The sequence below is a fragment of the Anolis sagrei genome, chromosome 3 (assembly GCF_037176765.1).
Source record: "Anolis sagrei isolate rAnoSag1 chromosome 3, rAnoSag1.mat, whole genome shotgun sequence".
NCBI lineage: Eukaryota > Metazoa > Chordata > Lepidosauria > Squamata > Dactyloidae > Anolis > Anolis sagrei.
Window position 1 is genome coordinate 133,496,577 of NC_090023.1, and position 25,025 is coordinate 133,521,601.

General features: G+C 37.2%; 1 protein-coding gene across 9 annotated transcripts in view; it reads left to right on the plus strand.

The window, feature by feature from the left end:
• The window catches only part of PCDH9 (protocadherin 9), a 913,990-nt gene that overhangs the window by 417,077 nt on the left and 471,888 nt on the right, over positions 1–25,025 (plus strand). For 5 of the 9 annotated variants that reach the window (XM_060769388.2, XM_060769392.2, XM_060769389.2 and 2 more), the window contains one exon: positions 13,962–14,027. The exons of the other annotated variants lie outside the window; for them this stretch is intronic. In XM_060769388.2, coding sequence (XP_060625371.2) covers positions 13,962–14,027 — 66 coding nt within the window. The remainder of the gene's footprint in view (positions 1–13,961; positions 14,028–25,025) is intronic. 9 annotated transcript variants of the gene reach the window in all.

Below are 25,025 nucleotides of genomic sequence, written 5' to 3' on the forward strand. Positions count from 1 at the left end.
TGTGAGGGGTCATTGCTCAACCATCTTAGCAGCCTCCATGCCTTCTGGCCACTCCTGCCCATGTTGACTTCTGTTATCAGCTTTATCCACTGTTCTTTCTTGGCTTCAGAGATGGAGGACACAATGCTCTGTCCTGCCTGAAGGGTTTGCTCACTAAATGGATCTTCGTTGTGGAGCCTGTAATAGTTTTCCAACAAGGCAGCTGTTTCAGGAGAAATGCCCTGAAGGTAGTTGGTTCTGCAGCCTCTCGGTATAGAGGTCCGTGAGCAGGTTTTCACTATTTCGATGAATTATTGCTGCTGAATCTGGCCCCATATGCTTGAGGTAGTCTGTGGGGCAAAACCACATTCATTCTACAGTGTAGATGCCTAGGTGCTACCTAAGTAATCTCACCACTTTCTTAAGGCTGGCTTAGAGACATTTGCTCTCTCAACTTTACCTCTTGGGTTTTGATTTTATCCCAGTTAACTAGAACGCCCATGCTACTGTAGTGCAAAATAATTTCAGGATCATCCATTCAGCTAAGTTACTAAAATGTATTTTTCTCTCAGATATGTGACAAAATATCCTTTTCATGCCAAACATATTCTTTTATCACAACAGGCTATTGAGATGTATCCGTTCTTGGCATTGTGGCACACCTGTGAGCAAGTTCTATTCAAAAAGCATTCGATGAGCAAATTCCAGTTCTGTTTGTAGGTTTCAGGAATAAGCAGTGGAAGGTGAGACTGGGACTTCTAAGATCTATCTCCCTCTTAATTGGAACTGTCAAAATTTGGTTGGAAATGACACTGACTAGACTTTTATGTTGTTTATGTTGACAGAATACCAGTATTACTTAGGCCCTCTCAGTGTCTTCCATTTATTCCATTTTTAAAAGAATTTGAGAAGAGATTGTGTGCTAGCAAAAGGTGACAGATGGACATGCCTGATGGCTGAACTTTTCCAGCAGTAAAGTAAAGAAAAGCATTGACAGATTTTTTTATCTTAAAACCTAATTGGAAGCTAATCATTGGGGGCTGAAAAGAAGCACAGGTACTTGCGAGTGTTTGGCAGGAACTGTGCATCATCTTGCAACTTCTAGTTGCTAGGACATTAGGTACATCACTCTGGAATTCAGCTAAGCTGACAAATTTCTTATAGTGACTTGTATAGAATCCTGTTTTATCTTTGTATGTAGGGAAATTGGAGTATTTCTCTGTTGGTGAAAAAAAGTAACGGATACTATAAATAGCAAAATATTTTTTTGTTGATTATTAGGCTGCAATTAGAGGGAGTTGTGAGGTGCATGCTGTAAAGCAGCTATTAGGATCTATCTATCATCTATCTATCATCTATCTATCTATCTATCTATCAATAATCTATCTATCTATCTATATATATATACACACACATATACATATACATACACACACATACACAATTGGGCATATAACTATATATTTAATTACTGACTTCTTCCATTTTAGTGATTTTTGTAATATGTGTTAAAATATGTTTTATCTCGGTAGCATCCATTTTCACTTATCAGTTGCTTTCAAGTTCTTAACCATTGGAGAAACAAAGGCAAGGTGGTGGAAAGAGCATTAGGAAGGAAAAATAGGCAGTATTAGAGCAGAGGAAATGTGATAAACCTTAACAGTGTTGTTTCATTAATTAAGAGTTTTGTTAGTGTGTGTATCTACACATGTGATATATTGGGTGTCCATATATACAGACATACTGAATTGGAGATATATATATGGCTTTGGTGATTATTTGCTGACTAAATATATTTATATTGAAGAATAAATATTATAATGATGATTTAACCAGAGTTACACAATCCATCCTAAATTAGAATTTTATGGAAAGTGTTCTAACTATTGTCCCTTCACAGCAATGTGCATTTCGCTCTGATGAAACCCATACATCTACTAGAATTATAGGGAAGAAAGCCCACATGCCAAACATTTCTGGGTTACTGACTTTGTTCCATGTTTAATTCTATATTAATATTTATATGTTGTAGGTTTTAAATCGTATTTTTTAATGTTGTGAGATGCTTTGTGTCTCATTTAAGAGAGGAAAGCAACAAATAAATAAATAAATAATCCACTACAAGCCAAAATGACAAGGAAGTATGCATTAGTATGTTGCATTACTCAATAAGGCCGTGATTCCCTGATTTGTCATGATTCTCCCTGGTATTTCTAGAACTTGGACCCTTTCACACTCCACATTGTAACACTCTGCAGCCACTTCATCTACCATGATAGGAGCCCTTGGTGGCACAATGGGTTAAACCCTTGTGCTGGCAGGACGGCTGACTGCTGACAAAAAGGTTGGCGGTTCAAATCTGGGGGAGCAGGGTGAGCTCCTGTCTGTCAGCTCCAACTTCCCATGTGGGAACATGAGAGAAGCCTCCCACAGGATGGTAAAACATCCAGATGTCCACTGGGCAATGTCCTTGCAGACGACCAGTTATCTCACACCAGAAGCAACTTGCAGTTTCTCAAGTTGCTCCTCTCTCTCTCTCTCTCTCTCTCTCTCTCACACACACACACACACACACAAACACACACAAACCCTACCATGGTGATATTTTGCTCTGTTGGGGTATTTGTAGTCTGTTGAGTGATATGAAATCTTCTGGTACAGAATTCCTGACACTTTTAATTTTAACAAATAAGTCATAGGAAAAAAAGTTCAAAATTTCCGAGAGTGACAATTTTCTTCATAAGACAAATTCTTCTAGTATATCATGTGTTCAGATTGAGAAACATAAGGAGATCTTTTTTTCCAAACAAATGTGATGATGGGAAACCATGTTGCCTCCAACATGTCCGTGTTAATTGTCTTCATTAGCTGCTGTTAATTGATGAGTCACTTCCTCTAAAGCTACCATGGACTGCACCGTATATATTCAACTTCTTGGAGAAATGTTTTTCTTACTTTTTTTTCACTCCATATTCATACCATTACAAAAAGCAACAGAATTATATGAAAGAAAATTTTTATTTCTTCTATGCAAGAACAAAATCAGAAGGCCATAAGAAGAAATAAAAAAACAATTTTACTTGGACATTTTTGATGAGAAGTCTGACATCAAGCAAATGGTGTTTCAGATTGCTTGATGGAAAGAAGAAACATATGTATGCACTATTCCTTGCAACCTCTCCAACAAGCTGAGGATATTTTTTTTGTATTTATCACAAAGTTATCCAGTGTTAAATATCATCTATGTAGTCTGTATGCATGCATGTGCCTGTGAATTGTTCCAGTATTGGCTTATAGGAGGGCATGGATCATATTCCATTGTATGATTTTTGAATACATATTTTTCAAAACCAGGAGAAAACTTACAACTATTTCAGATTTTATTCATTCATGCATGATGTTTTCGCAGTCCAAATACTGGGCTTGTCTCAAGGCTAGAAAATTGGCTCCAACCCTGCTAAGGAATGAAAAAGGGGACTGTGTTTGCCAGACTTTGTTTCCATACTTTCATACTCTAGATTTGATGTCCCATTTTTGGAGCATGTGAAGAGGTATTTTTATTTGCAAATAATACCCAGCAGCTGAAAATCTTCACGACTGATACCTTTTGTTGCATACACACACAGTAGAGTCTCACATATCCAACCTTCACTCATCCAACGTTATGTATTATCCAACACAATCTGCCTCCCTCCCAGATCCACAGTTGTTTCAATACATTGTGATGTTTTGGTTTCATGCTGGATGCAGGGAATTCTTCAGGTGACTGGCTACTAAGGAGAAGGCTCGGCAGGGAGGCACCCAGGAGATGGACCAAGCGATGGACGAATGGAAGGCTTAGGAACTCAGAACTTTGGGCTCCTAATTCATTGGGGAAAACTTGCATGGAACTTGTGGTGGTGCTGGACTTCGGGAGCCTGAGGGCTTTAGGCACTGGTCAGGAGGTTTGTTGGTTGCAGGCAACCAGGTTTGGCAGCAAGGAGAATGGGGGCTCCCACCCCCCTTTTTGTGGCGTGTAGCATGGGCTGTGGATCTGGTCCCCCCGCCCCCAGTGGAAGGGGGAAAACATCCAATGGTCCCCAGGGGTGCTGAGTAACATTAGTCCAGTATTGTGCCGGTGGCTCCCTGATATGTAGGCTGACCAATCATGATCCAGAACCCATGCTTGGCAACCAACCCTTTGTTCCTGTAGTCAATAAACAAGTTGTGGCCATTTTTCTTCCCAGCATCAAGTCGTCTTTGGTTCTGTCGATGGGAGGGGTGTTGCTCATCCACACACAAAGCAATTACTATATAAGTTTATAACTTTACTTATATAACTATATAACTTTACTATATAACTTTGCCATGTATTGAACTGCTTTTTCTCTGGATTTGTTTTAAATCATGATGTCTTGGTGCTTCATTTGTAAAATCATGTAATTTGACATTTAATAGGCTTTTCCTTAATCTCTCCTTATTATCCAACATTTTTTCTTATCCAACATTCTGCCAGCCCATTTATGTTGGATAAGCGAGACTCTACTTTATGTCAAAAGCATGGATGCTGTACAGAAGCTGATCAATGTTATTTATTCCCTCTTCTGCAAGTACAAGTACTCTGCAAAGTAGGGATAGTATTGCATATGAGTGCACCTTGCAAATTTATTTATTTATTTATTTATTTGGGGTGCTTCTACCCCTCCCTTCTCAACCCCCTAGGGGGGACTCAGGGCGGCTTACAAAAGGCACAATTCGATGCCTAACAATTACAACATACAATGCAATATACAATACACAAATTTAACACATAATATCACAGTTATAACTGATTAAAACAATCAGACAATAAACTAGCAGCAATTAAAAATACATCTTGTGTTCAGTGTTCACCAAGTCCAAGTCCGTAAACCATTTATCATTGTCATTGTCCTTTCCTACTCTGGTCATTATTGGTTGTCTTTGATTCAAATCACATTGAATATGATACAGCCCACCAATGAAGCTCCAATTTATGTTATTCTACACTATAATAATAGGATCCAAGTATTTGAATTTTTATAATAATTAATTTTGGAATTGTTCTATAGGATTATGCCTTTATTAGGGCCTATCTGTGTAAATATGAATCAGTATGAGTATGGAGCATGGTGTGAGATAGTCTTGGGAGTAAAATCTTTCTTTCCAGGTGTCTATTGTATCTTATAGGGACTAAAGCAATGTAGAATGAACAGCAAGCCTTTATAAACTCTAACAAAAAGCAGTGCTGCTTTGTAGATATTTTTCCAGAAAATCTGTTGGATAGAGATTTTCAGTGTAAATAGCTGCTGAATATCTCCAGGTGACACAGTTGTATAAATTATATTGTTAGTCCCAAGTACAATAGTCTCAATTATTTGTACCAGTGGTATTTACACATATAGTCCTGCAGTGAAATCAATGAGTCTTCTCTAATTCAAAACAGCAGTTCTGGTTAGGGCAATCCTCTTTAAGTCATGGTCTGGTTTTCCATTTTTTTTAGTTTGCTGCAGAATTTGATTTCAGTGATAGGAGTCTGTTGGCAGCTGTGATCAAGAGAAACCAATGCAAGAGACATGCTGGATCTTTGTCCAAAAATCAAATGCAGACACTAGTGCAAAGTATTCTGATAAATGGTGATAGGATGCTTGAGGGAATTTCTCTTTGTACATCTTCCAGCCTAATGTGTGTATTGGAAACTAGCTGTTGACTGGATTTTGTGCTTCCTGGGCATCCCCAAAAACATTTTGATTGAAATCATTTTTAAAACAGCTTGGACAAAATTGCACTTGAATATCTTATTTGATGAAACAAACTATTATAAATGTGCAATGATTTAAAAAGTCAGATTCATGCAGAAATGTATGCAGCATTTATGGATGAATGCATGCAAAAGTAATATAGAGTAGCTATAGACTGATTTGGGGCCTTTCCAGATAGGCCCAAAATACAGTTCCCCGAGGCATCCAAATGATGCCTGAGGAAAAACCAAAATTATCCAGAGAAAACTGGGATTTCCTAGTTTTCTCCAGATTAATAAAACATCTGGAAAGATCCAGACCTTAAGCTTAGTTCCAGATATTTCCAGGTGAGAGCCCTGTTGAGATCTTTTTTCCATGTAAGGAGTAACTTGAGAAACTGCAAGTCATTTCTGGTATGAAAGAATTGGCAGTCTGCAAGGATGTTGCCCAGGGGACCCCTGGATGTTTTGATAATTTACCATCCTTGTGGGAGGCTTCTCTCATGTCCCCAGATGGGGAGTTGGAACTGACAGAGGGAGCTCATATACGTTCTCCCCGGATTCGAACCTCTGACCTGTCGGTCTTCAGTCCTGCTGGCACAAGTGTTTAACCCATTGCACCACTGGGGGCTCCTCCTGTGGGGATTAACTTCTGCGGTCCTGGGGGTCAGTCTCCACAACCATTCCAGTTCTTCAGACTCCCAGAAGATACAACCCGAAGGAGAGGGATGGTGCCTACCCACTACCCCACAGCCACCCATTTTCCCCTTAAAAAATTATAGAACAAATAGAACAGATATCACGATGCTACTTTTTACATGCAGGCTGGGCTACACATAATGACTAATTCAGTGTAGCAAACATAAAGATAAGATGCTTTTATTGCACCTGCAGTAAAACAGTTCTTCAAATGTTTGTGAGGCTCATAATATATTCAGTCAGCCAGTATGCAGTTGGAGTCCAATGGCATCATTTTAGATAATGAAAAATTGTTTAGATTTCTGGAAAATATCTAGGTTGTTCAAAATGTAATAATAATTCTTCTTTTTTTTTTTTTTTTTAAAAAAAAAAACCCTCTCTTTAATCAACAACAACTGAAACAAACACCCACCAGACCCTTGACTGAGAGTAAATGCCTAATTTATAATTTTTGCACAAAAGGGGATGCTTTTAGCACACCTACCAAAATAGGTGTATGCTAAATGTAGTTATCTTGTTCAAAACATGTAGGCTCAATATAACAAAACTGTATATTATATAGATATAGTAGTCAGCGAGACAAGACTGGGTAGTATACTCTGTAAAATTTCAATCTCATTGCAGGATACTTTCACCCTCAAAAGCAAATTACCCTCTGCACATATAATGTGCGAAATGGTTTTAATTTGACTCTTGGGACAATTCACTCCCCGACTCCTGATATGCACCCTGTATTTTTATAAGAATAGTATAGAAGACATAATCAAGGCATAGAGACTGGAAACAAAACCAGTAAATGCAAAAACAGGCTGGCCTTGATATAACACTTAAGAGGGAGCCAGTCTTAGATCACTTATGAATATACTTAAATTTAAGTGATTCAAGCATGGAGTTATTCCAATTTCATTTATTTATTTATTTATTTATTGTACACATATATGGCAAACATTCAATGCCAAAGACACACAACATATATAGACAGACAGTCAGAGGCTATTTAACTTTTTCTGGCCGCCAGGGGAGCTGTCGCTTTCATCGTCCATCTGCAACACTGATGAAGTACTTTTATGGCCTCGTAAATTAGTTAAATTAGCCTCCCCACACATAGGTGGTACCTAATTTTCCTACTTGACAGATGCAACTGTCTTTCGGGTTGCAGAGGTGGACAACAAGCTACACAATTGGTCAGAAGCTCACTTCGACTCGGGCTGGCTTCGAATTCATGACCTTTTGGTCAGAAGTGATCTTAATGTAGCTGACACTCAGCAAGCTGCACCACAACCTTAATGCAGCTGACACTCAGCCAGCTGCACCTAAGCCAGCTGCGCAACAATATGGTTTATACATTTTGAAAAGTAGACATCCTACTGAAAAAGGCAATGACTAAAATGCAGAGTGTACCACATTTCAAGAAGGGATGAATCTGCCTCCTGTCTTCTCCTTGCCTCCCCATCCCAACCCCAATCCCCTCTCCCTCCCTTCCCTGTAATCTTTAGGACTCATTATTTTACCAGTTTCAATACTTAAAGTGCAAGCTCTTTCATGTCTTTTAAAGGATATCGATTAATTAAATGCAGAGAAAATATTTCAAATATATTGCATTAGTCAGCTGAAAAACCATCAGCCAGCCTGGGAGCCGCTTGCTGACCCTCCTAGCAACCAGCAACACAGTAGACTGTTTCCATTACTGTGAGCAGGTCGGCAGTTCAAACTGCTTTTATTTTATTAGGAAAGAGAGCAATCGTCTCTGCTCCCTGCTCTTATCTCCCTTGCTGCTCGATTGCAATATATCTGTTGATTTTATGTTACCATCCCTGCTTCCTCCCCTAAATGTTATCCTGTGAGGAATTCTTACACAATCCCCTCTCAGGTGGAGAATGCTGGTTGAAATGAATTGCTCAGCTGTATTTGTCTTGAAACACTTTCTGGAGTCACTGCATGAGACATAAGCAAAGGTAGGGAAAGATTGGCAAACTAAACTGTAGTTTGCAGGCAACAGGCTTTACAATATTTGCAATTCCGTTGACTTTTAGATCCCTGATGAGAAAGGAATTTTAGATATTGAATTGTTTCTTCAGTCCCTCGTCCTTCAATTTATCTCCTGCCCCTTTCCCCCTTCCCTGTAGGAAGAGGGCCAGGAGTTGATTTTTGTCTTTTTTTCATAATTTCAAGAAAATGGCAAACCAGTATTTTCCATAGTATTCGAATTGAGTGTTAGCTAGGATTATTTTATTAGAATGGATATCCAAATGCTCAGCACGCAAATGAATTTTCACATGATCCAAACTGCTATAATATATATAATATATAATCTGTAGGGGCACCTATATATATGTGTGTGTGTGTGTGGTGTGTGTGTGTGTGTATAAATATATATAATTTAATAACAGTTAATTAAGTTATGGCATTCTGGAATAGTTATTATTAGTAGCAACTGGTTGCTTTGGGCAAAGTAGGGGCTTTTGCTTTCCATTTTGTTCTTCCAATGATGGGATCACCTACTGTATCTTGCAGAGAATGGTGGGATATTGATTAGATTGCTAAATAGATTGTTACAACTGAAAGATTTGGAGAGAGTGACATATTCTAGAGATTTCTCTTCAATCAAACTTTATTATGGTCCGAAGACCCAATTTGCTTAGTGGGAAAAGGTGCACAACTGCCAACAGATTTCATAAACTGATGAGGTTAATTTTGACTTCTAATGCGTCCTCTTACTTGTAATTTGGATTCTGGGGCCTAGTGATGGGGAAGCATTACCTTTGGGGCTTTTGTGATGCACATCACCATTCTTTTTGGTTCACAAAGATTGGTGAAAAAACATTGGACTTGTAACTGTGAAACGTTGGCCATTTGGATTTTTCACATGTACATATTTCAAACCCATCTGTTGTGCTAAACCTTTCTCAGACTTTGATAACCTGATATTTTCATTTAGAAAGATGATGAGTGTGCTCCAATATTCACCCAAGGAATGACAGGTCTAGACTTCATACATAGCGGGATGTGGAATAAAACTTCAAATTAATGGATTTTCTCTGATACAGCATAGATTCCAAGGTGCACTGAAAAATCTCTCCTTATTATGATGTCTGACTAGATAGCGGGGCAACTTTAAGAAAATAAATAATATCCAGTACAATTGTGTGATTTTAATGTTTATAATGATATGTTTTTAATTCCATGTTTTAATGTTAAATGATGTCGTGTTTTATGATTTAATTGACTGTTGTTATTATTGTTATGTTAGGTTTCTGTATATGAGGCATTAAATTTTGCCATAATTATTTTGGAAACCACTTTGAGTCCCCCGCTGGGGTGAGAAAAGTGGTAAACAAGTGAAGTAAATAAATAAATAAATAAATTCTCACTATTCTTAGAGGGCTATGAGCATTACTTAAGGAGAACCAGTTTATTATAAGTTACTTTGGCTCCTGCACTGGGGAAAAGGTGAAAGACAAGGAAGGAAGCAAACAAAACCCTCTAAGAACATTCTGTTTAATGTTCATTAGAATTAATACTGTACAACTAGAAATGTACAATACTAAGAGTATAAAATCTGATGTTCACTCCACATGCCATTACTTTTATAATATGCACTTCAGCTGTAAGTAGAAATGGTAATTGGTCACAGAATAAGCTTATTACTTAAAGCATAGGCACAAACACACATGCACGCCTATCTAATTTGCATAGAGAGATATGGTGAGTTTTGCAATCTGAATCTTTGCTTCATTATAGATGCATAACACTAACTGAGTTGGGGAGGGGAGAGCTCCTACCTCCATAGCTTGAATACCAAAGCTTTAAGATTTGTAAGGTACCTGTAAATATCTTCTTAAGAGTGCAGAATGTTCTTTACATGTTTGTGGGTCAACTTGTTATCTTTTTGTGGAATTGCATAAGCTAATACCCTTAGAGATTTGATTCAAAAGAACTGAAGAATCAAATATCAGGTTTCTGTTGTTTTGAGGTAAGCTTCTCTTTGAAATAAGATACCCATTGGCAAACAAAGTAATTCTTCCAAGGTACTGGAAAACATCAGACACAATATCAGAAGAGAATGTTTTCAATGAATATAAATAGTCAGAAGATTCTTTCAAGATGAGTTCTTAGGTAAAAGAATTGTGATGTACGTCTGCCAAGAATAAAGAATGCTATACATGTGCATAAGATACTGGAGGTATCTGATAGAAGAACTTCCAAATACACATTTTTTCCATGGGGGTTGGCAACATAGTTTGATGTAAAATTTGTGAGCTCTGAGCTGAATGCTAATTTGTTCAGAATGGGCAAAATCTACCCCATAAAAACCTGGCTTCCTTAGCAAGTTTTAAGGCATGATCTTATATATTTTCTTGTATATTGTCAGCTTGGGGGCCCTAAAGGACAGAAAGGTGATTAAAATATTGTTATGAAATGGAAGAATATTAACACATCAAATAAGAAATGCTGGCCCTGTTTAAACTTGACTAGGGACGTTTCTGGCAGATAATAGGATGAGTCAAGTCAGCTTTTTTTGAGGAGTGGAGTAAACTAACTATGGGCAGTTCTACTTTATCTCAGGGCCAATCCAGAGTGTTGGTTTGTATAGTCAGTCCCTAGGCTTCCGTGTAAGTGGGAGGGAGCCCTTACCTCTGACTCCAGGGCAGCTATGGGGGTGGGAAGGAGTCCTAACTATCCAGGGGAACTTATTCTGGTTCAGCACTGCCACTTATCCACTCTTACTATCCCGCTCTTGTTGTCATCATAGCAGTGGCCAGTGTCCATTGCTCGTTACCTGAAGTAACATCTATTGGGGTGCCAAAGCAATGTGAGTGAGGGGAGCAGGAGGAGGAATTTCCCCCTCTTTTTCCCATCCTCTCCTCTCATGAGTGATTACTCTTGCATCTAAGGGCCCCTTCCCAGAATCTCAAGGCAGAAAATCCCACATTATCTGAGTGTGGACTCAGATAACCCAGCTCAAAGCAAATATTGTGGGATTTTCTGCCTTGATATTCTGGGATATATGGCTATGTGGAAGGGCTCCTAGTTGACATCTCTCCAGGTAACAAGCAAAGCCATGTCACACCCACTGGCTGCTGCTACGAGAATGGGAGTGGGGTGGTGAGAGCTATCTTGTGTCTGTGGGCCACCTAGGCCAGGGAATATGGAGTGGCTGTGTAAATAATTGTGGCTGATTCTGTATCAGACCTGGCCCAACTGTTTGCATAGACCCAAATTCAGAGTAATCCACAACTTTCTAAAATGCAGTTCAAGGCTGCATTTATCCAAATCAAATCTATCTGTCATGCAGCCACCATGGAACTGATTGGTTTATCTTTCAGGATAAAGGGTCAGTGTAGATTTGCCCTATGTCAAATAAATGAGAGAGTGGTGTATTTATGTGCTATTTGTAAACCTCCTGGAGGTACTGTAAGGGAAACAATACTGAATTAAATTAAGTTTTCTCCAATCTGGCAGGGACTTTTGAAAGTTCTCTGAGATAAAAGTCATACTCTTATTACTACTATTAACATACATAAAGCGGAAAATGTAATTAGTAGTATGCAACATAGAATAAAGCTTGATCTGGACAATTAACCCATGCATACGACAAGAGTTGGAATGGAATACAAGACCATAGGCCATTAGCAAAGGGAATTTTGAATGTTGGTTATATTGTGCAAATTTGGGAATTACTATTCTGACATCCAGTCTAGAGAAAGTCACATGATACAAAGATGTGAGCTGCATGGGGATTTTCAAAGCTTGAGAGAGTTATCAGTAGGATGCAACCTTGGTACTGTCGGGGACAGGGGAAGGAATGGTAATAATATTCATGATATAGTAGAAATGGATGACAAGAGGTAGTTTCAAGACTTAAACACTGGCTCTGCCCACCCCAAACATGTCATTTTGAGTCAAGCGTTTAGATCATCATCATCAGCAGATTTCAACTGGGTGATATCTTTTACTTTTCCATCTCTTTCGTTTTTATTCTGATTTATAAGAGTTGAATGTTAGCTGGTAGTTCGTAGCTGAGACTGAAACGATATGACACTATTTCTCTTCAGCATTTAATGACAGATCATGGACTGCTATTAATACTTCCACATTAATCACAGCTTTAATAGATAAATAGAAAAATAAATAAATTTGTACATTTTTAAAAATAAATAAAATCATTGATTTTAAAAAATGATAGTCAAATTGAACAACATATCCTTTTTCTCTGATGTCTCTTTGCGCATTATTATAACATAGTCAAGAAATAAAAACACATTTTTTTTATTTTTACATATTTTTTTACAATTTTTCTTTTTCCTTTCTTTTTCTCTTCAATAAACTTTTTTCTCTCTTTTTCTTTTTTTCCTTTTTGCCCCATTTTTTTTTACCTTTCCTTCCCGCCGCAGCCCTTCCACTCCAATCTCCATTAATAGGGAAACCTCCATACCCCTTTAACCATAGTTAGCTTCTTCCTCTTTCCTACCCGTTAAACTTTCCTACTCCCTATTATTCCACCCCTTTCTCCCTCTTTTTCATTTTTCATTTTTCTTTTCTCTTTTCTTTTCCACTAAAAATTCAATAAAATTACTTGAAATAATAATAAAAAGAAATAAAAACACAGTGGGTTTTGAACCATCAATCCTGAGGTTCTTTAAATGGAAAAGGACCAGACCCATTATGTTCAAGTATTAGGTGAGTTTAGGTATTAGAGCTTCAAGAAGATACCTGTAGTACAGAAAATACATTTCCCTAGTTATAATTCTCTCACACTGCATACAGAAAATTGAATAATATTTGTGTATTTTATGTGCTGTTTGTTGTTGGCTATTTATGGTTATTTTACAAAAAAATAAATGAGTTCTTACAAGATTATGAATAAAGAGGTCATGTGCAAGGAATGAGCTATGCTGGATGTTCCCACCTCAATATACCCATGCCCTCCCCCCATTGAAAACTTTTATTTGCTTTCCTTACTTCATACATCACTAGAACAACACAAGTGTAGGATCCACAGTAATCAGGTCATGAATGAGTTGTGTTGTTTTTAAAATGTTAAAAACCCAAAAATGTCCAGCTTCTGTTCTTCACTGGATGGGCATTCAGGCATGAATAGAAACAGAATTAACATCCATTAAGCACTTCAACCTCATGTTTATTTGGATTCATCATTAGCATTATCCACCCACTACTGTGCGTTCTTCTTTTGACAGATGTAGGCGTATGTCTCTGCTCTCTACCATGGACTTTCCATACAATGGGGCAAAAGGACTTTGAGCATACGTTGTCTGCACATTCGCTTATTTTATATAATTTTCCCCACCTCCCACTTATGAGCAGTAAAATGGGTAAACATCTTCTAAAAGAGGCTAACATGTATGACAGGATGTTCATTCTGGCTGGGAGGGACATTTCATGTTCGCTTACAAACTACATAAATGAACTCAGCTCAGAAATTTCCATTGGCTTTTAATCTGGGCTTTTTCAGAAATTGTGGGGATTATCTAAAGCTGCAGTAAAAGTGACAAATCTTTTTATTCAAATATTACTTGCTTTTTAGGCACTGAATTTTGGAGATATGCCGAAGTACTTGTGGGAGATTTGGGTACCTGACAAACCATGGGTGGTAAGATATCAGAACTGTTTAAAAAGAAAAAAAAGAAAAAGTTTGTTTTTTCTTTGAATTAAAGCATTGTGGGTACAGTTTTTTTAATTGAAATTAATGCTCAAAGCTCCCTTTCCCATTCCCATTCATTACTGGTTTTCACCAAAACAGTTATTTCCATAACCTTTTATGATCTTGAAAAGATCAGCATAGTTTAACAGATATTGTCAATGACAAAATGTGTCATTGTCATAGTGAGCTATTTAAAAGGTTATTTGATTTCTAGAAAATGAGGTTCTGGTTTCTTTTATTATACTTTAATTTGTGCTAGTACAAAGTAAAATAATGTACAGACAAATGAAAAACACTCACAGTACAAAATCAAAATATTCTTAGAATGATTATGAGTACCTTCTTTCACAATTATTTAGATATATGAAATGTAGTTTTGCATGTATAATAATAATAATAATAATAATAATAATAATAATGATGACGACTTTATTTTGGTACCCCATCTCTATCTCCCTGAAGGTTTATATATAGCACAATGTGCCTAGAACAACACATAAAATGAACACACAATACAACAAAAGATAAAACTACTAGCATATAAAACACTGATTTTATATTATTTTGAATTAAATTTCTAATTAGTTGAAAAAAATGTATCTTGTGATTAACATGGCATGTCATTTGAGACCATTCTTCTATATTGCTGATTTCATTAGGACACTTTGTTTGGACCACTGTAGCTGTACCTACATGAAAACCTTCTAGGGTCACAGTTCCTGAGCTGAAGGATGTGATCTGGAAGCTGGAGAAGAATGTGAGAATTTAATTCAAACAGAGTATGATACCAGTTGAATAGACTTAGATGGAGGGGAGCTTGGTCATTCTACAGATGTCATAATATCCACCAATCACAGACATTAAATTTCCATAGCATTGTTCCCTTCAGTAACTGGAGCAGTTCTTAGGCTCCCTAGCTTGGGTCACAGCATCAACCCTGAATGTCCTGGTTGAAGTTTAGAAATCTCTAACATTGTTTTCAAAGAATTCTTGAAAAGGTGCAATGCATATGAAAATTGTATCAAAGGGTGATCACAATTTAGGAGACACTCCTTTTGACATCTAAAACTTTCTATTAGTCACATTTTGTCAGTCATCACTTGCTATAGACATACAAAGCATTTCTTTAAAGTTTCATGTTTAGGGAAAGAACAATAAATAATGTAGCAGAATCCAACAAAGAAAGTTTTAATTTTGCACAGATTTCTGTGAAAATGACTTAAGCATATGTTTAAGAGTGTTGTTAGAGTCAATGGCACTCCAAATTGCTCAACCTTGGCTAAAGGTCTTTCTCTACTTCCCATACTGCCATTTAATACGATAAACTCCATCCCCCTTCTCTCTCTCTCTCTCTCTCTTGTTACCAGGAAATGAAGCATGTGAAATCAGCTTCCAATTATACCTTTTACAGTCTTTCATGCACGATTTATTTTTAAAATGCTGTCTTTGTATCATATAATGTTTAATTTCAAAATGGTCTGTATATTTGTAGAGCTCTGTACATCACATTGTAAATATAAATTATAATTTCCTTAAGAAATTTGTTGCTGTGATGTGCCCTCAAGTTGTTTCTGACCTATGGAGACCTTAAAGCAAAACTGTCACAAGATATGTTCAGAGGTGGTTGGACTTTTCCTTCCTCTGAGAGTGTGATAATATGTCCTGTCCCAGCGAGTTTCCATGGGTGCCTTGGTTGTTCTTTTCCTGTATGTTAGGGGATTGGACTAGATGGCCCATGTAGTTTCTTCCAACTCTATTATTCTAATAGAATTTTCACTTTCATTGTAAGTGAAAATTCTAATTCTGGTGTACTAGAGTCATAATCCAATGTTCATGCTATAAAATCAATGATCTAATATCACTTTTAATTTAATTCTTTTTATTTAAAAACCATAAATGCTTATTAACCAATTAAATCAGTTAAAATAAGACCATTTGTAATCACTTAAACTGGCTTGAGACAAGTTAGAACAAAACAAGCCATGCACTGGATTAAACCAAAAAGATACCAAAGCATACGTAAAAAGGCTGTTTGATGTAATTCTTGAACATCACTAGTGTTGGTGCAAATTGGGCCTTTAAAAGTACATCAATTCATTAATGTCCCACCTTTCTCCCAACACGGGATCCAAGGTTGTGTGTAAAATTTTCCATATTCTATAAAAGGAATGACATGGCAGAGAAGACCCTTTCACATATTTTCCACTGTGTGCTATAGTCCTAGAAGGACCCTAATAATTTTGATGTGAATGTGTATTTGTGTGTACAGATGTGTTTATATATTGTGTTGTGTGTGCTGGAATATTGTGATGTCTGTGCTGTAACATCTTCCATGAATATATGAATATTGGTGAACTAAATTAGTCACAATACAACAAAATCTTAAATATACAACAGACCATATATTTATTGGGTCAATTCCAAAGCACAAAAACATTATACAAACTTTCAAAGTTCTGTTGATTTTTTCATCAGGCAAAGGTTTTTACAGAAGAAAAGGGTGATGTTCAAATCACAGGCTCAAATTCTGTCTCGGTTGTCATTAAGATGATACTGGGGGGTTTCAATGCAGGCAGAGACCACTCACCTTCCTGACCATGAGGGGGACCAGGGGCTAAGGACAAAAAAGTAATAAAATTTCACTTAAAGCTTATTGATTTTTTTGTAATGTACTAGTTGTGTGTGAAATCATGGTAGAATTCTATATTCTTAGATTCTTTTTTTTAAGTACTGTGAATAAAGCCATGTGAATGTTCTAAGGTTTTGTTTAATAACAGCATGTCAGCATGACATAATAACAACTATTAAGATATCTGAATATACTATGAATTAAAGCTAATTGCTAGTCCCAGCTAGAATCAAGTCTTTCAGTCTGTGGAATTAATACATGTGTTGATTTACCATTTACCGTTCAGCAGTAAGATTCATTTGATCTATATTGGTTGGGATGGACAATTGGATGAAAGTTCATGCATACTTTTTATAAGAAGGAGTGTTTTTATGTATTAAAAGTATGCATGAACTTGTTATTTGGCATGCCTCTTCCACATATGGTGTACGACACAATCCTTGTTTATTTATTTACGTACTTAAGTTATATCTTACCTTTCTCCTTGCACAGGACCCAAGGTATCTGTGGCGTTTAGTCCATTGAGTATTGATGTACAGGGCATCTGGATGAGCATCCATAGTTGCAACACAGCACTGAGTCAGGGTCCACTGAACAGGCTCAGTGTGTTTGTCTGTTTTCTTTTATGAGACTACTTGTTGAGTGGCACTAGCTCTGAGAACATAAAGCTGGATGGGGACTTTGCTGTTTCTGACGATAGTTTCCACTCTCTTTCCATCCATAGGAAATAAATATAGCTTTTAATTGCACAAAAACAAATAACTATTTCAAACAACTGCACAGAGCTAGTCTGGAAGTTTTTTTTCCCCTGCTATCAAAGTGACATCATTAACTATTAAAAGTAAATTTTCCCAACTTCTGTTTTACTTTGACTCGTGGCTTTCAGAATCTGTTTGCCCTGAAAACAGCTGTTCAAATTGAATGCAATTTAGGCAACTAGAAATGCACTAATTTGCTTTTTTGTTACTTTTTCAAACTTAGGCATGTTGTTTGAGCTACAATTGAGGTAGCAATTATATGGAAATTTGAGTAGATTCTGTCCAACGAGGTGCCATTCAGAAACTATCTTGCTGAAGGAAGCAGAGCAACAAGATGTGTTTTATATCTTGAGTTCATCTCTCCCTAATTAGTACTGTTTAATGAACCATGCACCCCATTGGTTTTCATAGTTCTCCTTGGGGATTTCCCAGCTGTTTTGCTCTCCTGTTGTAATTGAAATCAAACTTGTTCCAACCTGTAATTGATAGTGAATTCAACCATTTTATGTTTGCCATGAGACGGACGTATGGCACATGCATGCAAAGCAGCATATGGACAAAAGAATGTCCTACTACCATCAAAAGAAAACACATCTTGTTTCACCATTTGGTTGTGCTTTTCCTCCTCCATAACTAATCCGGAGATAAGGTGAACATATTTGTAGATTCCCATGCTTGGATTTTATTCAACAGAAGGTATAATGAAGGCAAGCATTTCTGTCTGAATCAACATGGAAGGAAGTTGGGAGAAAGTTGAAATGAGACAAGATTGGGTTAGTTAGATCCAAAAGGCTTTAGTAGCAGTTGAAGCAGTTGTGTCCTCAGAAAGCTGCTTTGTAAATCTGGTGCAACAAAATCCTAACCCTTTGGGAAGCCTGTCTAGAAGGACCTGGGTCAATGCTTGTCTTACCCCCAAGTTTCTTTTGCTTTGTGTTGGAATAACATATTCAGCTCTCTCTTCAAGTGGAATCATAGGTCACTATTTTAAGTTCTTCTCCCATTAGCTTCCTGTGATGCTTCCTCTTTGTCACAAATTGGCAATACCATCTGATGTTCTTAGATACCACACCAGGGTCTGTTGTTGCATATTAGTGGAAGGGAAGATGAACAATTGCAGCAACCCCTACTGAAGGAAAAAAAAATCTCTGCACATGGATTCCTCTCAAATCTTAGCCTAAATATTCAGCCTGTGTTGATCAGTGCTTTCTACACAACCCTTCTTCTCCTTTGTTTACACTTTTCACCCCTGAAGCCAGGTACCCATTTTCCCCTTAAGTCCCTTGTCAAGTGTTTGTCTTGCCTTGCCTATATTTTCATTTTTTTTAAAAAAAAATTCACACTATATCAATATAGCCTTTGGGTTTTCTCCCCATCTTCTACACCTCCTGACATTTCTTCCCACGTAGTGTCCCTTATCTTATCTCAGTCTTTATCTAACAGGGAACTCTGAAGTCTTTTGAAAAAATATTTTTTTTCATTTCTTCAATGCAAACATATTTTTTACACTTTGTCCTCCGATAAATTGGAATGCTGATTGTCTATCTAGTTAGAAGAAAAGAAACACACTCTCAAAAATATGCATGAATTGGTTTTCTGCATAGAAAACAGTGGTGACACTGGTGACGGAAAGAAGTGGTGTGTTTTGCTCCAACTAGTTTTTCCTCAGGACTTTGAAAGATTCAAATATGGGAAAACACAGTGAAGGGATACTAGTCTTTTTTTCCCCCTACAGTAGAAAGAGAACCACCATGTTTTGTTTTGTTTTGTTTTTTGTCCTGGTATGTGAGCATCACATAGTAAATCCTGGAATATTGCAGTTGAACAGAATGAACATTGCTAGAAAATACAGCCTTGTATGAAATGCAAATAAAATGAAATACACTGGAAGCAGATGACTGACCATCCTACACATCACTGCCCACAAATTTCAGACACAGCACTCCCACAAAGAGCCCCCCCGGTGCAAACATTGGTCTTTAATCTTCCAAGCATAACGTCCACTTGTATTTGCTTAAGACAATGGAGACAATTTACCATCCCTTGATATTTTATAAATTAGCACACATTTAGAAAGTCATTGGAGATTTTATCTTTCACCGGAGGTAGGCATAACTTTGCATTTAAGCACCCAGATATTGTATCACGATGGGATAGATGAAAAACAGCACAACTATTAAAATAAAGGACTCTTATGGGTGGTAAGACCTCTTTCCCCACACTAACTTTTCTAATAATTCTCTTTCTTAATATTCTGATTGGTATCAGTTTGATATCTGTCATCTCTGCTTTAGAGCTTTCACTTGTGGGGAAAGAGTCACAAGTTCTATAACTTTTTCTTGTCTTTGATTTCTGTGATCAGCAATAAAATATGTACATTTTTAATGCCTTCTTATGTTATATGTTTAAAGACCCAGATTATTTGTAGTCTTGATCTTTTAGATAAGAAAAGAGCAGAAGACTCAGATCAGAGATGTCAAAAAGAGACTGACAGTAATCATTGCAAAGGCTCTTGTACGCTCTTGAATTTGTGCTTTAAAAGGACTCAGTATATTGCTCCCTTCTGAGCCTACTTTGTCAGATACTGGCAACCACTCAGCAAAGCTTTTAAAAAGACTTTTTTTTTTGCTTCTCAGCCCCCCCGAGCATAATTCAGGACATTAGCTGCCATTTAAATATCTACTTGTTTTGCCTTTTCTCTCTGTCTCTGGAGGTAAACAGAGGACTGGGATATCATTTGAATAAAAATGCTCATATTAACCATGTCTGCTGGGTTGTTCCCACAGGCAACACAAAGCCCAGTTTCCAAATCCGTCTATGTATTTGTAATCTCAATTTATACTTCTCTCTATATATATATCTATCCAGCTATTTATCTCTCCACAAACCCTATTACATAATTTATACACTTTAAGCAATGGTAAAGAGGACAATGCTTGTCATTGCATCAAGTTGAACAAATAAGAACTAGTAAAAATTATCTGTTAATATCAGGGACAGCGCAATATAATTTGGTACCTGAAGTGGAAAAAGCCAATGGTTCCCTAGTTGTCTGATTAATAATAATAATAATAATAATAATAATAATAACTTTATTTCTACCCTACCACCATCTCCCCAATGGGGACTCGGAGCGGCTTACATGGGGCCAAGCCCGGACAACATAATACAGCAATAAAATCAAAACATATACAGCAAGCAACAACAACATTATCAAAATAACATTAAAAGAGATAAGAAAAAAATCATAAAATAAACATTCCAGTAAACACAATCACAATAAGGATGACAATGGGCAGGCCACATATTCAGGAAAAAAAACAGTTAACAAACTATGATGAGATAAAATAGGAGTAGGGCATTTATATGGAACTCATAGAACACACAGAGATGTGAGGCTAAACATCCTATTTGGAGAGCACGAACTGCATTAACAGAAAAAGTTGAGGAGTTCAAAATATCATGCTGTGCACCTACTCACCAAAGGCGCAGTGGAAAAGCCAGGTTTTGAGGTTCTTTTTAAACATTTCTAGTGAAGGGGCTTTCCTGATCTCCCCAGGTAAGGAATTCCAAAGTTGGGGGGCCACAGAAGAGAAAGCTCTCTCCCTTGTGCCGACAAGACGAGCTTGTGAGATTGGTAAAGGCGATATGGATAAGGAATAGATAGAAGTAGAATTTTCCTTGATGGCTGTGATCTCTTAAGTGATCTGGAAGAAGGAACATATGCCACTATTTAAATTGCAACCCTCCCATAATTCAAAAGTTGCATGGTGGGTAGCAGTGGTAGTTTATGGACCAAATGGTTGGAACAGCTAGGTTCTTTTTGTGTGTGCATTCCTACCCAGTTTAGTCACAAGCTACCCTGTGATGGATGGAGTACTGTTGGAATATTACGTTAGTCATGGTGGCACAAGTAGTTTGGGCATAAGGAGAAGCCATTTAGTCCAGTGATTTTATTTCATATAGTGGTCAGGCCATTCCTTCAAGGGATCCTCGACACTAAACAATTAGCATGATAATTCCACTTTCAGTGTCAAAGATTCATTCTATTGGAATCTGGTGATGCACTAGAGACTCTGTTTGAGAATGTTACATATTATTCATTAAATCACAAATTAAATCACAAATCCCAAGATTTGGAGTAATGCTATAATTGTGTAACTTACATGAGATTTCAGTGACAGTTTTGTACATGAGAAGTATGAGTTACAAAAAAAGTTGAGATGGAATGTATATCTGAAAAAATTGAAAAAAAAATGAAAAAAATATTTTTGAGTGTTGAGAACCCCTATTGACAAGAATCCTGGACTCAAGACTTTTCATAGTTTCAGACTTTTTTGTGCAAAATTTACACATGGTTGTTGTTTTTTTTCTAAACAAAAGCAACTTCTGCACATAAAACATTTTATACACTAGAATTAATATTTCTGAGTTCAAATATTATTTATCACACTGGAAATTTTCTTTCCTGTGCAGAAAACACAGTTTATGCACAAAAGATCTATGTGCAAATTTTGGGCAGAATAAGTCACGAATTCTGAATACTTTTTGAAAGCTGTGAAGTTTGAAGACTTTCCTCCTAGCAGGAAGGAAATTGCTGAAATTCCTCATTGCTACCTGCAGGATGAAATCAAATGACTAACTGTATGAAACAATGGCATTGTATGTTAGCAGTCAGACTGACATTATAAAGATAATTATACAAAATGAGGAGGAACAAACAGCTTTTTCCTCCCTTAATATTTGAAAGCCACATGGAACATTGGCCTTTATATCATGTAGATCAGGGGTCCACAAACTTTTTAAACAGAGGGCCAGGTCACAGTCCCTCAAACTGTTGGAGGGCCGGATTATAATTTGAAAAAAAACATGAATGAATTCCTATGCGCGATGAACATATCTTATTTGTAGTGTAAAAAAACATTTAAAAACAATACAATAATTAAAATGAGGAACAATGCTAACAAATATAAACTTATTAGTATTTCAATGGGAAATGTGGGTGTGCTTTTGGCTGATGAGATAGGATTGTTATTGTTGTTATGTGCTTTCAAGTCGTTTCAGACTTAGGTTGACCCTGAGCGAGGGCCGGGTAAATGACCTTGGAGGGCCGCATCCGGCCCCCAGGCCTTAGTTTGAGGACCCCTGATGTAGATAGTAATACCTGAGAATAGGTTTTAGAATCATAGAATAGATCAGGGGTCCTCAAACTAAGGCCTGGGGGCCGGATGCGGCCCTCCAAGGTCATTTACCTGGCCCTCGCTCTGGGTCAACCTAACTATGAAACTACTTGAAAGCACACAATAACAACAACAATCCTATCTCATCAGCCAAAAGCAGCCCCACACTTTCCATTGAAATACTAATAAATTTATATTTGTTAAAATTGTTCTTAATTTTAATTATTGTATTGTTTTTATTTATTTTTTTGCACCACAAATAAGGTATTTGCAGTGTGCATAGGAATTCATTCATGTTTTTTCGAATTATAATCTGGCCCACTAACAGTTTGAGGGACTGTGACCTGGCCCTCTGTTTAAAAAGTTTGTGGACCCCTGGAATAGATCATAGAGTTAGAAAACACCACATCAGCCATCTAGTCCAACTCCCTGCCATGCAGGGAAAGCACAAAGTACCCCTGAAAAATGGCCATCCAGCCTCCTAAACATTTCCAAGGAAGGAGCTTCCACCACACTCTGAGACAGAGCATTCCACTGTTGAACAGCTCATATTGTCAGGAAGTTCCTCTTTTTTATTTTTTAAAAATATTTTTTTAATTTATTTTATCATACTTCAATACATTTGTTATACGAGTACAACATTTCTTTTATAGCAGATACATAGTATTCAGTACAATCTACAATCCATTAACTTTTGGGCATCTACTGTATTTTCACACTTATACTGCACATATTTTCTATCCCTCACCACCGTGTTCTCCTCACCTCGAGCCACTCCTTTTATGCATCATCTGTCCAAAATTTCATTTCCTCTTGTGAAGGTAACTTTTTGTCTTTCTTTTTTCATCCTTTTTCAATATTTTTTTCACAGTTGAACCACTCATGTGGTCAATTCTTCCTAATGCTCAGGTGGAATCTCCTTTCCTGTAATTTGAACTTATTGCTCCGAGTACTAGTTTCCAGAGCAGCAGAAAACAAGCCTGCTCTCTCTTCTTTTACATATTTATACATGGCTATCATGTCTCCTCTCAACCTTCTCTTCTTTAGGCTAAACATACCCAGCTCTTTAAGATGCTCCTTACATGGCATGGTCTCCAGACCTTTGATCATTTTGATTGCCTTCCTCCGGATGCCTTCCAACTTGTCAATATATAACTTTCCTTAGACTGTTGTGCTCTGAATTGGACACAGTATTCAAGGTGAGGTCTAACTAAAGCAGAATAGAGAGGCTTCCCTTGATCTAGACACTATGCTCCTTTCAGTGTAGGCCAAAATTCAATTGCCTTTTTAAGCTGCTGCATCACACTGTTGGCTCATGTTCAACTTGTTGACCACAAAGACTCCAAGATCTTTTTCACAGGCACTGTTGTCAAGCCAGGTGTCACTCATTCTGTATCTTTGCATTTCATTTTTTTTCTGCTTAAGTATAGTATCTTACATTTGCCATTGTTGAAATTCATTTTTTTAAATTTTGGCTCAGCTCTCTAATCTGTTAAGGTCATTTTGAATTCTGATCATATCCTCTGGAGTATTATCTATTCCTCCAAATTTGATGTGATTTGCAAACTTGATAAGCACACCCTCTAAAACGCCATCCAAGTCATTAATAAAGCTGTTGAACAGTACTAGGCCCAGGACAAAACCCTCAATACTCTACTGGTTACTTCTTTCCAGCATGAAGTGGTACCACTGGTGAGTACCCTTTGGGTTGCATCGCTTTAGCAATTACAGATTGATTAATGTATTGCCTAGCCTACATTTGACTAGTTTGCTTGCAAGAATATTATGGGGACCTTGTCAAAGGCCTTGCTGAAATCAAGATATGCTACATCCACAACATTCTGGTTGTTTTACACTTCTATTTTTTCTCATTGCTAGCACTGTTTGCTAGCACTGTTTGCTAGCACTGTGCCTTCAGTAACTCACTTTTAAGAAACTCCCATCTATCACTAACACACTTTTCTTTTAGTATTCCTGTCCATGGAATCAAGCTCAGTATTGACTTAAATGTCCTGAAGTCAGCTCTCCTGAAGTCTAGAATGAATGTTTGACTTCTCTTAGTTTCACCCTTCATTTGCAACACAAACTCCAGGAGCACATGGTCACTCCCACCTCAGGATCCCACCACGTTCACTCCATTGACCAGATCATCACTGTTAGTTAGGATCAGATACAGAATAGCTGATCCCCTTGTTGCCTCTTCTACCTTCTGGATAACAAAATTGCCTGCAAGGCAATTGAGGAATTTGTTGGACTTTGTACTCCTGGCAAAGCTTGTTTTCCAACAAATATCAGAGTAGCTGAAATCCCCCATTACTACTATATCTTTACTTAATATATTTTAATCTTATTTTATAAAAGTTGCTATATATTGATTTAATTT